The following is a 16,967-nucleotide window of genomic DNA, read 5'->3' as shown; positions in this document are numbered from 1 at the left end:
ATATATTTATCTATATAATTATTACTCTTATAGAAATTAACTTATTTGTACAACTTAAAGTTTAAGTTAAACGTACAACATAAATTTAGAATCCAATTCAAACAAAAACATACCGTAAAATGGGGTGAATAGAAACAGTGGGGTGAATAGAAACAAAACTTCATTTTTATATATATAGTAATTTATTTCCTACATAACTATGGTCAAATAGTGGCAACTATTTTTTTTTTAAGTTGGTACACTTTAGGCTAAAAGGGAAATAATGGTTTGTTTTGTAGCAGCACTGGTTCCTATTTGTTTGCCTTCTCGAATGTTGCACGTGATTCATGCTGTTTTTTCATCTACTTTGAACTTTCCAGGTAAGTCAGAATATGTGCTGTTCATAGAAGTAACTATCCATATAAAAGATTAAGGCTTACTTTAAGCTTTAACTTTAACAATATTATTTCAGAAATTATTCATATCGATTACGTTAGATTGTTAGAATTCGTGGGGTGAATAGAAACACATATTTTTTAGTGTTTCTATTCACCCCGCAAAAAAAATTTAATACTAAATCACACTTATACAATATAAAATACATATTATGTGTTATATAATTATATACTTAACTGACACAGCCGTTTTATTTCAGAACCCTGTAAAATGCCAAGAAAGTAAAAACACGTGGTTGGAAGTGGCTACAAAAAGCATGATCCAAAAACAATCGAAAAAGCAATTTCTGACATACAGAATGGATTAAGCCTTCGAAAGTCTGCTGAAAAACATGGTTTGCATTATAGTGTTCTTTATCGACACTTGAAAAGAGGTCCAAATTTGAAGAAACATGGTGGTCAGACAGCATTATCTCTTGAAGAAGAACAGCTTTTTGTTGATAGGCTTAAGATATGTGGCGAATGGGGTTATCCCATTGACACTACAACTCTACGACTCCTTGTAAAAGACTTTTTAGACCGGAGAGGGAAAGAAGTTAAGAGGTTTAAAGATAACCTCCCCGGCCGTGACTTTGTGGAATCATTTATAAAACGTCATAAGGAACAACTGGCCGTGAGAATGTGTCAGAATATTAAACGCTCGAGGGCTGGTGTAACACCAAAAACAATTAACAACTATTTTGATTAACTGACAAATGAATTAAAGGATGTACCTTTATCTAATATCGTAAACTACGATGAGGCGAATCTAAGTGATGACCCTGGTAAGCGAAAGGTCATTATACGTAGAGGGACAAAATATCCAGAAAGAGTCATAAACTCATCAAAGTCATCTACGTCTGTGATGTTTGCAGCCGCTGCTGATGGCACTATTTTACCACCTTACGTTGTGTATAAGGCTATGCACTTGTACCAAAGCTGGACAGAAGGTGGGCCAAAAAACGCCAGGTACAATCAAACAAAGTCTGGCTGGTTCGATTCCTTTTGCTTTGAAGATTGGGTACTGACAGTTGCTCCTCCGTACCTGAAAAACAAAATGGGTTGAAAAATTCTGATTGGGGACAATTTGTCTTCCCACTTATCAATGGAATCTGTGAAGTTGTGTAAAGACAATGATATCAGTTTTATTTTTCTCCCAGCTAACTCCACCCATCTCACACAACCTCTAGACGTAGCCTTTTTTCGCCCATCGAAATCAACATGGCGGCAGATTCTCGAAGAGTGGAAAAAGGGCCCAGGAAGAGCAGAAGTAACTGTTCCTAAGGACAAATTTCCCGCGTTATTGAAAAAGTTGTGTGATTCATTGAAGGAAGAAAATGTGATCAGCGGTTTTAAGACGTGCGGTATAGCGCCTCTAAACAGGAACAAAGTGCTGCCTATGCTTCCAAAAATCATTGATGATGAAGAAAATCAGAATCCAGAAAACATTCAAAAGAACACTGAAGCTGTTGACAGGAGTTTCCAAGAGCTCCTTCAGAGTCTGCGTCATGATCAGACTCCTAAGATAAGTCAAAAAAGGACCAAAGTAAATGTGAAACCTGGCAAAAGTATCGGTGTTGAGGACTTCGTCGTTGACGATGAGATTCCCCAAACTTCACGTTCTACTGGCCAAAACCCAGGTACCTCAGGTACTAAACAGGTTCAGCCAAAGAAAAGCCGAAAGCGTGTGTAGATATCATCAGAAGATGAAGAGGACTATTCCAATTTGTTTTCTTACCGTAGGGCACATTTTATGTAACTTCTTTTGTTTATGTACTCAAATAAATCATTATGTAGAGAAATAAATTTATTTGTATTTATTGACCAAAAATCCATATTTGTCTGTTTCAATTCACCCTAAATTTGTTTCAATAGAAAAACACATGAAATTGAAGTACTGTTTCTATTCACCCCAATCTGCGGGGTGAATAGAAACACCATGTTTTTATTTGTTTTCATTAAAATGAAATAAGATAAAAAAATGGAAATACCATTAAAAAATAGGTCTAACAGAGACCTGTAGTTGGGGAAAAAATGGTGTACCTAAAACAACTACAAATATGCAAAATTTTAAACCAAAGTTGAAAATTGTTTCTATTCACCCCGTTTTACGGTAAACAGAACGGAATAGTCACGTGTTTAAAATATCCGTGTGATGAAAATAACGCAATATGATTGGCGCACTGGTAATAGCAATATTCGAGGGCTTATTGTCAGTGCATCTGCACTGGTAATAGATTTTACGATGTAACCTTATAATTTCTTTTTTGTTGTTGTTGTTGTTGTATTGGGATCTGAATAGAATAGAACATTATCAGACGTAAAACAATGCCATAATGATGTTAAACTATAAAACTGTTGTTTCATAGTTTATTGAATTTCTAATAGAAGAACGTTACCTTTTAAACGCAATTTTATTACCAAATAATAAGAAAGTCATTGTGTCGGTTAACTTTTTTAAATGTTTTCTTTTGCCGTGAATACAATCCCTTTGAAACATTAGTATAATGGTGTAAACTAAATGTATATACTTTTTATCATTGAATAAAGGAAAATTGCCTTAATTCGAACTAATATCTTATACCAACCAAAGTTCGACTTAACGGGAATTCGCTTTAGCCGATCATTAAATTGAACGATTTTCCTTGGTACCTTGGAGGTTCGAGTTATCGGAACTAACTTTATTAAGTATACGTAATAGATCTCGGTTTCTCTTCACTTCACAAAACAAGTTAAGCTTATATATGTAAAAGATTACTAAAAATGGGAGCAATGGACGTCCCTAATTTACAAGTAATATATAAGGGTAGTTTATTTATAGACAAAAAATAGTTATAAAGCGAGAGTTGTGACACCACCCCCTCCCCCAAAGTAGGATATTTTAACTATAACCGTTTTTTAGGAATATAGTCGGTCAGTCCGCATTTGAAAAGAATTAATAAAAATTAGAACCCTAAAATTGCCTATTGAACATAACTTGCATATTAATGAAAAAAATGGTGTCGTCATTGGTCAACAAATACTTATTAATTTTTTTTTAAATAGACAATTTTTTTTACCTTTTATTAGCATTTAATTAAATTTTAAATTATATTTTAAATTAACTTTTAATTAACTTTTTTTGTTATTCAAGAAAAATAACAGCTTCTTGGAACCTCTATCAACTTTTAAGTAAAGCATTATAAGCTTATGAACTTTAAATCATTTAGAAATCATAGATGAATATTCTCTGTCACCGTTTCCGAGAGTTTTGAAAAAATCTTGAGCTTTTTAAAACCTATTAAAATTCTTTTGACTTTAGTTTCTATTAAATTTGTCTTCACGTGTTTTTCAAATTTTATTACAGTCAGGAGTAACTATCATAATTTATTGGGAGTATCTATTATAATTTATGTTGATAGGGATTAAAATGGTATAAAAGAAAATAATATATTTTTTACGTGCGCTCGTGCTTTTGTTGCGTGTTATCAATTATAATATATTGGTATTAGAGGCTGTCCTCATTACATTTTGTAAAGAAAAATACATTCTTAAAAAAAAAAGATTTTAAACAAATTCTTAAATCAAAAGTTATATTCGGATTTATAGTTTAATAGATTATTTGTAAATATTTTAAAGGTTGATTTTTAACTATAATTTTTAAAATACGATCTATAAAATAACAAAACTTTTTTACTACTACATAAACCATGGCCGACGTAGGGAGGGGGGGGGGGGAATTTAAAAAGCCCTTCTCCCTCCCCACCCCCCTTTCCACTTTTAAACTCGTGTTGTCAGCCCTGTAAACTTCTAGTCACTTTTGATTATTTATAATATATTTATTAATGATTAAATGAATGTTATTACAAATTGTAGCAATAGCCTAAGAATAGAATCCTCCCATTGTATAAAATTTAAATTTCTTATATTAAAATATAAGAAAAGATGAACTCATTGAAAAGATTATATAAAGCGAAATAAAGCTTTATTTGAAAAAACACAGATGTTAAAAACCTTAAAATATAGGTTAAAAATAGCTGCAGAGACATTGTCAAATCGGTAAAGTTCTTTAAAAGAATCCCCATATTTTTCAAAAAATAAATTTAATATTACTGAAATATTTAATAATAATATTACTTAAAAATTTTTCTAGATTTACATTTAATAATTTTCGTTTTAACTGTGTTTTTGATTGAATACGATTGTTATTAAAGAAGCATTTCATATGCTTTGTTGTTAAGCTCCAAGGATTTTAGAATGATACTTTTGATGAAACTTAGATTTATTTTTAAAAATGCAGAAACAATTTTAGATTATTTAAAACTTAAAACAAAATTTAATGGAATTTACATATTCATCATTTCATAACAGTATTCTTTTCATAATCACTGAGTTCAATACTATTAAATACTATTAAATTTGCTGTTGTATTTTTTGAAAATCAGATCTTTTTTCATATATAGCGATACTTAATGTTTTTTTTTAGTATTTATAAGAAAAACTTTTATTTTAAGACATTTATTTGCATTTTCACCATTTATTAATACAAACATTTCAAATATAAATTTTTTGTTTATTGTAATGTTTAATGCTTTTATAAATTGTAATGAAGTAAAGCTTAAAATTTCGCTTTTAAGTATCAAACAATTTTGTGTGTTGTTCAACAGGGGCGCAGAGTACGAAAGGTGCTGTTTGCCCCTGGCATTCAGATGTTCAAGGGGCGCTAAATAAAAAGGAAATAAAATAGGAATGCTATCCCAGGCGGCGTGTACCGTCTTGGTGCCTTTATTGTTCGGTGTTTGTTATTGATACTATGACAAATAGTTGACTGAGCCAAAAAAAAAAGAAAACAAAAAGTGGTAAAAAAAAAAACTGAAAATAAAAAGAAATAATAAGCAGCGCAACACTACTGTTAAGTATAAAACAATGATATCAATGTTTAAATCAGAGTTTTACTTCCGAATTATTTATTTATTCACACAAATACTTTTAATCTTAAAATTCTGAATTTCGTGCAAGAAAAAAAGTTTCTATTTACTTGTATACCTTAATAAAGAAAATAATAACGTCATTTTAATACTTTATAGTAGGAATAAGTAAACAATTAGCAACAAAAAAAGTATGAGAATTTAATTTAATCTGAAAAAATTATGAGTAATTAAGTTTATGTGATTTAAATCATGCTTTTTTTTGTCAATAATGATTCATAAATTGACGGATCTCGTTAAGTGACGTTTGTGTCTTCTACTTGTGGGGAAAACGATGTTTACTCGTCCTACGTTTACTCCGTTTCCTGGTTGGTTTTAATTACTTTTTAATAATATTATTAATACTACTTTTTTAAATGGTTTTATTAAAACAAGGAATTTTGTCTGAAATGTACGTCTAGAAAAATAACCAAGAAATAATTTGTGGTTAAGAAAATTTTTTTAATAAGTTTTTTATTAATTCTTTATTGCGTTTAAATTATTATTTGTTGGTATAAGTCGATGACTTTTTTGCTTAATTTTTTTTTGAAGCTGAAATGATTGAAATATACAGAGTTAAATAAAATATCTTAAAAAGAAATATTTTTTTTGTGTTTTGGTACTTTTTATATCATTAATAATAAACTATAGTATACGTTAATAACATATGTTAATATTGTAAAATGTACAATGTATTATGTCTGCAAATATATATGATATTATGTATGTAAATATTGTATTCAATATTAAATAATATTATTGTTTTTAATGACAATACCATATTATAGTTCTAAATTATCATTGCATAATGATATGTAGATTACTTATTTGACATTATTAAAGTTTTTTAATGAATTAATTAAAGTTTTTATTTTATTGTTACTAAGTTTATGTTAGATATTTTATCAAACTATTTTCTTAAAAATAATTTTATCTTGTTTACTTCAAGATTATGCATAATCTTTTTTATTATTATTCTCTTGAATAATTGATTGCATAAGTTTTAGTATTCTTATTATTTTGAATGATTATGATGATATCATAAATATTTTAATTTTTTTTTTGTAACATGCAGAATTAATTAAAAAAGACTTTTAAAAAACAAAAAAACTTTTGAATTATAAGTAGTAATTTTTTGAAAAATGGCGCTACAAAGAAAGTGTATTTTTCTGAAAAAACCTTTGGAAACTTTATTAATGGCACAGAGTCAAAGAAATTTATTTGTTGATTCAACTTTGCAATGTCCAGTAATGTCACAGTTACTATCGGATAAAAAAAATGAGAAAGAAGGTATGTTGCTACAATTTTACTAAATATCTAGATGTATGAAAATATTGTAACCAGCACTTTTAATGTTTACTTGTATATATTAAAGTGAGTAAAATTGCTTCATCTAATTGTTTAAGTAATTAATTTTGTTAAGAAGATATTAGATATTATTAGACATAATTTTAGGTCATTGCCCCTTCAATTCAGATGTTCTTATGGACACCATGAAAAAATTGGTTAAAAAATCTATTCATACTGCTTCAGAAAGTACAATATTAGGAAATCAAAAGTTTCAAATTAATGAAGGTGAATTTCTTTGTTATGTAGCAATCTAAACATTTATAGAAGGTAAATAATATGTTTATCATAAGATCTTATGTTAAACATGCTTATAAAGAAAATGCTTATGATAATTATACAACATTATTATGCAACTTGTTTTAGAAAAAGTAGTATAATTATTATAAGCACATTAAATTTATTAAATGAACCATATTTAAAGCAAAGTTTTTAGCATATTAAACAAGCCAATAGTATTTCTAATATAATAAAGAAATTTTATCAATTTTATTATGTAATTAAAAATGCATCTTTAATTATATGACAAATTTCTCATTTATTGTATAAATAAAGAAAATTTTTCAGACATCTTGACAAAGACATACATGAAGTTTATTTACAACAACTAATCTATTCTAGATATCTAATTAAAATTTATTGTTGCATACCGTAAAATCGCCTAAGTTCGGTCACCATGTAACTTCGGTCATTTAAGAAAAAATATAAAAAAAGTATGCATAACTCAAATTTTACAAATTATTTTTCTTAAATAATATTTGTAATTAGTTCGTAAATATGAACCTATAAAACAAAATAATGTTTATATACAACCTGCTGAAATAATTCTTTAGCAAAATAATCAATTTGGAAAAATGCATACTTTTAAAATCTAAAATAAGCAAATTAATAAAATAAATGATTATATTTAATCTTAGCATTATTAAGAATCACCAATTAATTATAGTTACAAGAAAAAATTATAAATTTTTGAAAATTAACTACTTATTTATAAAAATTAGTGAAATTTTGAAATACTCTAACTTCAGTCATTCACGAATAAACAACGAAGGAGACAATCAGCAGTAATATTGTGAAATATTGATAAGTGTTACGAATGTAAATTTTACCGGTAACTTTACTTGTAAATTTACTAGTAAATTTTGACATTTTTGTAATGGATACACACCATGGTATTTTATTTGAATAAAAAATTTGTTCATAATTTCAAAATTAACTGACGGTTCTTTGAGTTCTAAAAAATATCAAGCTTGTGACATTTTTTTGGAGATAAAATTACAAAGACAATTATGGATGCGTTGCGAATCCTGTGGTGATCTTGTTGTGTGGATCTTGCTGTTATACTCAGGTCAACAATACGTGCAGGAAATGCCAATAAACATACAACACTCATTTAAATCAGTTTAGTGTTTTTTTGTTAATTGAAAGAACCTTTTTAAATTGTTATAAAATATATTTTCAAATTTATTAACCAGTGGCGTAACAAATTTGATAATAGCCACAGTAATAAAATAGTTAACTAACTACAATAAAAATTAAAATGCTACTACTTATATTTAAAAAGGCCTTTTTTTATGTACTCCTTTTTGTTTTATTTGGTGCCAAAAGACTCTTTTTTTTTTGAGCCCAGGGCGACGCCCTCCTTAATTACTGGTAATACCTGAATTTATATCATAATTTTACAATAAAACATCATTTAAAAATTAGTTTTCATTATTTGTGACGTTAAGTTTGTGATACGTTATTAGTATTTATATAGTGACCGAGCTTATGAGATGGTATGGAAAGTTCGGTCAAAGTAAATGTTTTCATTTTAAACTAAATATTAAGTACTAGTTTTTATTTTTCATTTTTTTATTTTTACAATATCAATTATCAATATATTTTTCTGTATGTTTCAGAAAAAAAAAATTGAAAATTTTTAATTTATGCGTGTTAAATAAATGTTCAAAGCTTAAGTGCTTGGGCAATTTTACGCGATTTTACCAAGCTTTTATGCGATTTTACCGAGGTTAGGCGATTTTAAGGTATATAAATTTTTAGAATTTATAAGATATAAAGAACACATATTACTAACACCTATATTAAAACTATAAAAAATGAGTAAATGACTTTTAAATTATAAGTAATATGTCCAAGTCTCCAAGTAATGTTGTTGTCTTGAGAAATATTTTGTTCTACATTGTGGTACATTGTATTACTATTTTTAAAAAATGAAGATGAATATAGAAATGTAAAACAAATAAACTATAGAAGATAGATCGTTAGCTAACATGACATAGTAATTGGTAGTACTAAAGATTAAATATCAACTAAAAATAAATTGTGTTGGGAAAGGTTTATTGGATATATTAATTTTAAAGTATATCTTGATCAGGGTTGTTTACTTGAAAAAATATTACATAAGAGTAACCAGACATGATCTTTTACTTTAAAGAAAACAAGTGGCAAAGTTTAAAAGTATATTGTTTGGAAAACCTGATGGTATTTAAAACAATCATAAGATATCACAACAGCACAAAAAAAGAATGCTAATAATTTTAGATGGCTAATTAAAATTATTAAGGAAATAAGTGAGCAAGTAAACAACAATTTATGTGATTTTTTTACATCATTAGAAGTTGAAGCCACATCTAGGAAACCATCAGCATTTGAGTTTAATGGTTTTTTTGAAAACATGATACAGAAAAAATTAGATGACCACAGTTATCGAGTTTTCAGAAAAGTTAATAGAGATGCAAACAAATTTCCTTTGGGTGAAGATTTCAGTTTTTCTGATGAGCCTAAGCCAGTAACTGTATGGTGCAGTAATGATTATCTGGGGATGAGTCGTCACAAAGTTGTAGTCGAAGCTGCAAAGTAAGTTTAACTTCAACTTTTTTATATTTTTATTTAAGAAAGTTTAAGAAAAGTTTTAATTATAAGTTGATAATATAGTAATTATTATAAATATTTCTTTCTTCCTTTATTTTTTTTAAGGCATGTCATTGAATCTAATGGAGTTGGTGCTGGTGGAACTAGAAATATTTCTGGTACTAGCACATATCACTCAATGCTTGAAAATTCTTTAGCTAAATGGCATAAAAAAGAAGCTGGCCTTCTTTTTACATCATGTTATGTGGCAAATGATACAGCTTTGTTTACACTTGGTCAGCAACTCCCAGGGTGTATCTTTTTTTCTGATGCAGGGAATCATGCTTCAATGATTCATGGTATTTTGGTTTTTTATTAAGTCATTTTTTTATTTTTAATTTGTAATTAGTCCTTAAATATGAGTAATATTTTAAGATTTTTAAATTTATTTTTTGAAGGTATAAGAACTAGTGGAGCCAAGAAAGTTATTTATAGACATAATGATCCTGAGCACTTGGAGCAGTTGCTGAAAACATCTGATCCTAGTGCTCCAAAGATAGTGGTATTTGAAACAGTTCATTCTATGTCTGGATCTGTTTGTCCCCTAGAGGAGTTGTGTGATATAGCTCATCAATACAATGCTTTAACATTTGTTGATGAGGTAATTTTATTAATTTTTTCAATTTATAATTTGTTTAGTTACAATTAGGTATGAATTTATAACAGGCTGTAGTTACTTGTCAAAGAAAAAAGTAATTAATTACAGATATAATACTGTAATTCAAAGTTGTTATTATAAACAAGTCAATCAAGTAAAACTTTTTTTGTAAGGGGGTTGTCCATAAAGGACGTCATTCAGAACTTAAATACAAACCAGAAGTAGAAGTTTATTGGCTTCCTTCCACGGAGATTTTGATTGAAGATAAGACGCCGTAATACTTTAAAAATCTCTGTGCACAAGAGCCAACATTCTCCGACTTCTTGCCATTAGTTAAACTTAGCGTGACATCCTTTATGGATGACCCCAAAGTAGTTTTTTTTGTTAACATTTATGTTTTGAAGTCGTTAAGTTTAAATTAAGTGTAATTTAGTGGCCCCTTGCTTTAAGGAATATGCAAAACACATCTTGTTATAAAAAGTATATAAATCAACTATAGACAGACAATTTATTTAACCATACAAACAACATACATATAAGTATGTATAAATATATTTAAGGTACATGCCGTTGGTTTGTATGGTAAACATGGTGCAGGAATTGGTGAAAGAGACAATTGCATGCATAAAATGGATATTATCAGTGGAACATTAGGAAAGGCTATTGGATGCATCGGTGGATATTTAGTGGGAAACTCAAAAGTGATAGATACTTTAAGAAGGTTGATTTTTTTTCGTTGGTGAATTAAATGTTTGGGTTTTCATGTAGAAGAACTTTAAAAATGTTACATATAATATATAAAATTATTATATATATATATATATATATATATATATATATATATATATATATATATATATATATATATATATATATATATATATATATATATATATAAATGCGGCATCAAACTCTCTTAAATCAAAAATGTTACTTCAATTATTAGAAAACTTAACCTTATTTAATAAAGACTCTATTAATAATTCTCTATTAAGTACAACCCAGTAAGCGCAAGACGTGTTTAAAATGCTTAAAATACGTAAAACATATATGTTTTATAAAAGTCTAAAACATATTTTATGCCCACTAGGAAGTGAAATTTTAACAAAAAGACTCTAAAAATAAGTTACAGCTGCATGCTGAATAAAAAATCTGTTTTAAATTACACAATTGTCATATTCTACTGTGCTAAGCAAAAATACATCTCCAATTTTGGTCAAAATTGAGATATTGCTAACTGGGGGTTAACAATGTGGTTTTGTACCATTTTTTGCAATAAAAAAGCAGTATTTCCAATATTTAAAATTGAGCGATTCAAATGAGCATTTAAAATTAAGAAAATAAACAGTAATTCTATAATTTTTGTAAAACTAGAAGCAAAAATACATTAAAACCAAACTTGCTTAGATTGAAATACTGCATTTTTTGCATAGCACAGCAGTATTATAAACAATATAATTTTAGCTAAAAGTAACTGCAAATGTCTTTTATGAAACCAAATTAGTGCCTAACAAAAAACATTGTATATCAAGCTAATGTAAGTTCCAATGATGTTACTCACACTTCTACATCGGTATAACCCTTCTTTAAAACTAGATATGCTAACCACATAAATTTAATTAGTATTTTTAGATGTAAAAATAACTCTGAAATATCATTGAAAATTTAGAAAAAAGATGTTGCAAATTTACACCGTTTTATTAATTGAAAATAGTTAAGCAACGTGATACCTGCAATCTTGCCATCAGATTTTATTAATTATATATAAATAGAAAGTATGAAATTCAATTCTCGAAAATCCAAGTTTGTTAAATAAAAATTAATATAGAGTTGCAGCCATAGAAACAAAATATTTATACAATGTATATACACAAAATGTAATGTACATTACAAGTACATTACATTTTGTGTATATACATTGTATACACAAAATGTAATGTACTTGTAATGTATATACATTGTATACATAAAATGTAATGTACTTGTAATGTATATACATTGTATAAAATGTATGCAACTTGTAATGTATAAAACTTAATTATACATAAAATGTATGCATTATTATACATAATACATAAAATTATACATAAAATGTGTGCATTATTATACATAAAATGTATGCATTATTATACATACATACAAATTATACATAAAATGTATGCATTATGTATGCATTACATGGACGTATTCATATAGGGACAATATATACTTGTTACATTAAACACCATCCCAAATAAAACATCCCAAAAGCATTACATTACCTCCTGCATGTTTTACGGTAAGCAGATGAGATTTAGAATCATATTTTGTACCTACTGGACAAACTTGATTCCATTCAAACAAACTTGATTCCATCTAATCAGAACTGCATAAACTTGTTTTCATAACTAAAAGAATCTTTGACCAATTTTGACTACTTCTCTTTAAATGCGTGATTCTAATTATTCTTGGGCGTTTCAGTTTTTCAAGGAAAGTTTTTAGGACATTTATGTCATATAAATAACGCTTTATGGTAGAAATATTATATAGTTTATTCAATAAAAACATTTTATTTGTTCATTTAAATCATTAGCTGATTATAATAGGGTTTTTTGTTGCTTAGTATCATGAACTTTTTATCCTGACAGTATTCCTAATTGCTTTTGACCTGACCTTCCTGATTGCTTTCGAATCTTTGTGGATTGAAAAGATGAAATCTATTCATAATTTGTCTATCGGCAGACTTATAACACATATTTATATATATATATTTATATATATATCCTTATATCGTGGTCAAAAGAGAATTATATGGTAAAAAAAAGTTTCTTTTAACAACGTTTAAGTGACTTTAACAACTAAGCTACATTTTAATGTTGTCCAAAAGTCAAAACAATTAAAATAATGCAGAAGTACATTAAGTTTTATAGTTTTTTAAAAAACCGCAATATTAACGACTAGAATATTTTTTTAATTAATAGTGTTTTTGTATTTTTAAAACATTTTTAAATCATACACAGAGTGTTGGTACATCAACTATTTTATAGCCTGCTGCTACAAGGGAGTATTACTACATCGACTGCCTTATAGCCTGGTGCTACATCAACTATCTTATAGCCTGCTGCTACAAGGATGTGCTGCTACATCAACCATCTTATAGCCTGCTACTACAAGGAGTGCTGCTTCATCAACTATCTTAAAGCCTGCTGCTACAAGGAAGTACTGCTACATCGACAGAGGGTTTAGTTTTGATATCAGGGTGTTAGCCGGCCCAATGGCACTGCGTATATCACTGAATTTCTGATGGGTTTAAAATTCAATGGCCTTTTTCTGTGTGTATATGTGTGTATGTATATATACATATATATATATATATATATTTATATATATATATATATTTATATATATATATATATATATATATATATATATATATATATAGAGAGAGAGAGAGAGAGAGAGAGAGAGAGAAAAGTTTAAAAAACAGTTTTTAAAAATGACTAAGCATACACCGTAAATCGTAAATGTATACTATCTAACAAAATTATACTGGGAAAAACTTTTGAATAAAAAGTTTTTGTTGCTCTAGACCTTGAACATTTAATTTTATTTTTAAAAAATGTTCTTCAAAAATGTCAACCTGGATCTCCAACGGTATTAGTAATAGGCATTATAAGCAAAGTTATACAATTTACATGTTTTACTAGTAATTTTTTTTTCAAAATGTTTTTTAGTAAAAGGTTCTTATTTTCAAATTTTTTTTTACAATTTTGCTTTTTTAATCCAGGTTAACCAATTGTTGATAAACTTTTTTTTAAATACTATTAGAGACCCATTAAATACAAAGGGTGAATTATGTGATTGCGAATTCAATATCTGGAAATGCTTCTGGTTTTTAAATATTTATTTATTTTAAAAATTGTAAGCTATTTTTATCACATAATTCAATAGCTATTACTCAATAAAAAATACTTGAGCGCTGATCTTGAAAATATGATAAATGATCTCATTATTAAGAATTATGATTTAAAATTCAATATCGTGATTCATTTGGCAAATCATCAGATAAAACTAATAATATATAACTGTAAATCACAATAATCTAATGGAATTTAGCGGTGATCAAATATTTTTAATTTTAGAAAATGGCAAATACTTATTTAAATCCTATTTAATTTAAATTTAATATTTACATTAAATCTTGTTTAATATAATATCTTATCTTTAAAGTCTAATTTAACATTTTCTTTATATAAAATTAAAGATTTTAACATAAAATTAAAAAACTCTAATAACATATATGTTAAAATATATTTATTTATCTTTATTTTTATTATCAATTAATTCATGTCTAATTTAAAGCATTTAATTGTTTAAATAAATAAATCCTCAAAATTTCCCCTTAGCTAAAATCGGATTTTAATGTTTTGTACAATGCACAAATAGCTTTAGTATAATGAATGTGCTTATAAATAAATACATACATTTGTGCATATATATGTACACATATATAAGTGCAGCATTAGATACACTCTGGTGTTGTACTGAAATAGGTAGCTGGGGGGGGGGGCTACAGTACATACATTAACTGACATGATAAGTAGAACATGTAAGGAGTGTAGGTACATCAGGTAAGGGTTTGGGTTAGGGCAGCAATCTATTTTTTCAATATATTTTCTTTTTTATATTTTTCTGAAAAAGTAAAGCATACATTTTAAGAATAAAGTAAACAAAATATATTAAGAAATTTTGTTCAAGATATATATTATCCATTGTATATACATAAACGTAAATGCATATGTGTGTGTGTGTGTGTGTGTGTGTGTGTGTGTGTGTGTGTGTGTGTGTGTGTGTGTGTGTGTGTGTGTGTGTGTGTGTGTGTGTGTGTATATATATATATATATATATATACACATTTTTATGATTGTTATTTTTTAGCTATGGTTCAGGGTTTATCTTTACCACTGCGCTCCCACCAGACAAGGTCTATGCTGCATACAAGTCTATTGAAGTGCTGAAAACCAAAGAAGGTCAAGCTTTACGTCAAAAACATCAAGCGAATGTTCGCCAACTTAAAACCAAATTGATTCAACGTGGTTTTCCTGTTCATCCTTCTCCTAGCCATATTATTCCTGTAATGGTAAGTTTATTAGGACTTAGGATGTTTTGTAGATTTTTTTGATACAGATGCACATATGTTTTTAATGTAAATTATAGAATGAAAAGGTTTCTTAAAATACATTGCAACTATTAAAAAAATAATAAACTAAACATTTTTCTACTTATAAATTAAAATTTTTTTTTTTTTTTTTGGGACTGGTCCAAATATTTTTTTCTTTTAGGCGGCTGACCCAGATAAGTGTACGAAAATTTCTCAGCTTCTTCAATCCCATCATGGAATATATGTTCAATCAATTAATTATCCAACAGTACCACGTGGTCAAGAAAAACTGAGAATCGCTCCGACCCCTTTTCATACTGAACAGATGATGGATGAGTTAGTAGATGCTTTGACAGAGGTCTGGCTCGAGGTGGGACTCCCAATTCAATACCCATTGTGTAATGCTGACTGTGAATGTCAAGACATGTGTAAACAAGGCACACTTACTTATACTCATGTAGCTGCTGCATGAAATAATTTTTAATTTATTTATGATTTTTTAGTTATTTAATTTCATTTAAATTTTTAGTTTTAACTAATTTTCATTTTTACGAGTAAAAATTTTATTGGGTTTTTTATTTTTTTGATAATCAATGACTTAAAGAAAGGAGAAACGTAAAATTTGTTTAAAAAGCTAAACGTATCATTAATACACGTACAGGTAATATCAAATAAAATTATTATTTAAATGCGGTGTTTATTTTACTTAATTTCATGTTGGTGCTTCGATTTTTATGTTTGTAAATTGTTTTATGTTTGATGATTCGATAACTTTTTTTTTGATCCTTAAGGTGCTGAACTCGTCTTTTATTAAAGTTAATGTCATGTAGTTAAATATTTAATAACATTTGTTTTTTATTGTCGTGAATATGTTGTATTATTTTTATGTCCGGCTTCATTTGACTAAATTTCTTCAAGAAAGGAACAATTTGTTATTTATTTTTCTAATAATTTAAGTATTTAGTTTTGTATCAATATTTAATTTTTTATTTAATTTTGAGGTACTATTACGATAAAAGAGTGTTCTTGTCTAATGTTCTCTTAGAATATTTTATTTCTCTTCTTCTTTTCTTTGAATTCTTTGATATATTTTCTTAGATTAAGTATCAAGGCGGATTTCTACTTACAGAAAATTTTACGCGTAAAGGAAAAGAAAAGAAAATCGTGTAATTATGTAACAAAAAAAAAAATGAACTAATAATTGAAGAGTTTTCTTTTCCGTTCACCTTTAAGGCGTGAAGACCTTTCTAAGAGTAAAGGAAGGAAACAATAATCAGCTTTAAATATTATTTTTTCCGAAAAAAACTGCGCGTGCTCACGTGTATTTTTTCCCTTTTCTTTCTTGTATCTCCTGGGTGCTTAATACAAGGGAAGGGAGAGAAAGTAAATGAATTTTAGTCTAGACCTAATAAACTGGGGGAGGAGGATCTTAATAAAAGGGTGGCTGGAATTTTTTTTTTAAAAACTCAGATAAACAATTTAACTCTTGAGTGGCTTTGCGGTTAAATGCGCTTTTTTAACAGCTGTTTCTATCTAATTCAACAAGGTTTAATATGCTTATATAAGTTTTATACTACAGCAAGATATAAACAAAAACTTAAATTTTAACA

At 27.6% G+C, this 16,967-nt stretch overlaps 1 protein-coding gene across 1 annotated transcript; it reads left to right on the top strand.

The window, feature by feature from the left end:
* The first annotated feature begins 6,402 nt into the window (after window positions 1–6,402).
* On the top strand, window positions 6,403–16,558 carry LOC100213708 (5-aminolevulinate synthase, erythroid-specific, mitochondrial). Its single transcript, XM_065818319.1, has 8 exons — window positions 6,403–6,649; window positions 6,815–6,934; window positions 9,325–9,565; window positions 9,686–9,918; window positions 10,018–10,220; window positions 10,778–10,938; window positions 15,135–15,336; window positions 15,539–16,558. Exons 1-8 carry the CDS (start codon window positions 6,502–6,504, stop codon window positions 15,827–15,829), a joined length of 1,599 nt encoding a protein of 532 aa, XP_065674391.1. The 5' UTR covers window positions 6,403–6,501; the 3' UTR covers window positions 15,830–16,558.
* Window positions 16,559–16,967: the final 409 nt, after the last annotated feature.

This window comes from Hydra vulgaris, chromosome 14, assembly GCF_038396675.1.
Source record: "Hydra vulgaris chromosome 14, alternate assembly HydraT2T_AEP".
Classification (NCBI taxonomy): domain Eukaryota; kingdom Metazoa; phylum Cnidaria; class Hydrozoa; order Anthoathecata; family Hydridae; genus Hydra; species Hydra vulgaris.
Note: the sequence above shows the minus strand (reverse complement) of the source record. Positions and strands in the feature narration are given on the sequence as shown.

What these genes read in the sequence shown, in the direction of transcription:
- LOC100213708 (XM_065818319.1), top strand. Translation starts at nt 6,502, where the DNA reads ATGGCGCTACAAAGAAAGTGTATTTTTCTGAAAAAACCTTTGGAAACT. An exon ending in AAAGTTTCAAATTAATGAAG is followed by an intron (nt 6,935 to 9,324) that starts GTGAATTTCTTT and finishes TTACATCATTAG; the next exon opens with AAGTTGAAGCCACATCTAGG. An exon ending in TCATGCTTCAATGATTCATG is followed by an intron (nt 9,919 to 10,017) that starts GTATTTTGGTTT and finishes TATTTTTTGAAG; the next exon opens with GTATAAGAACTAGTGGAGCC.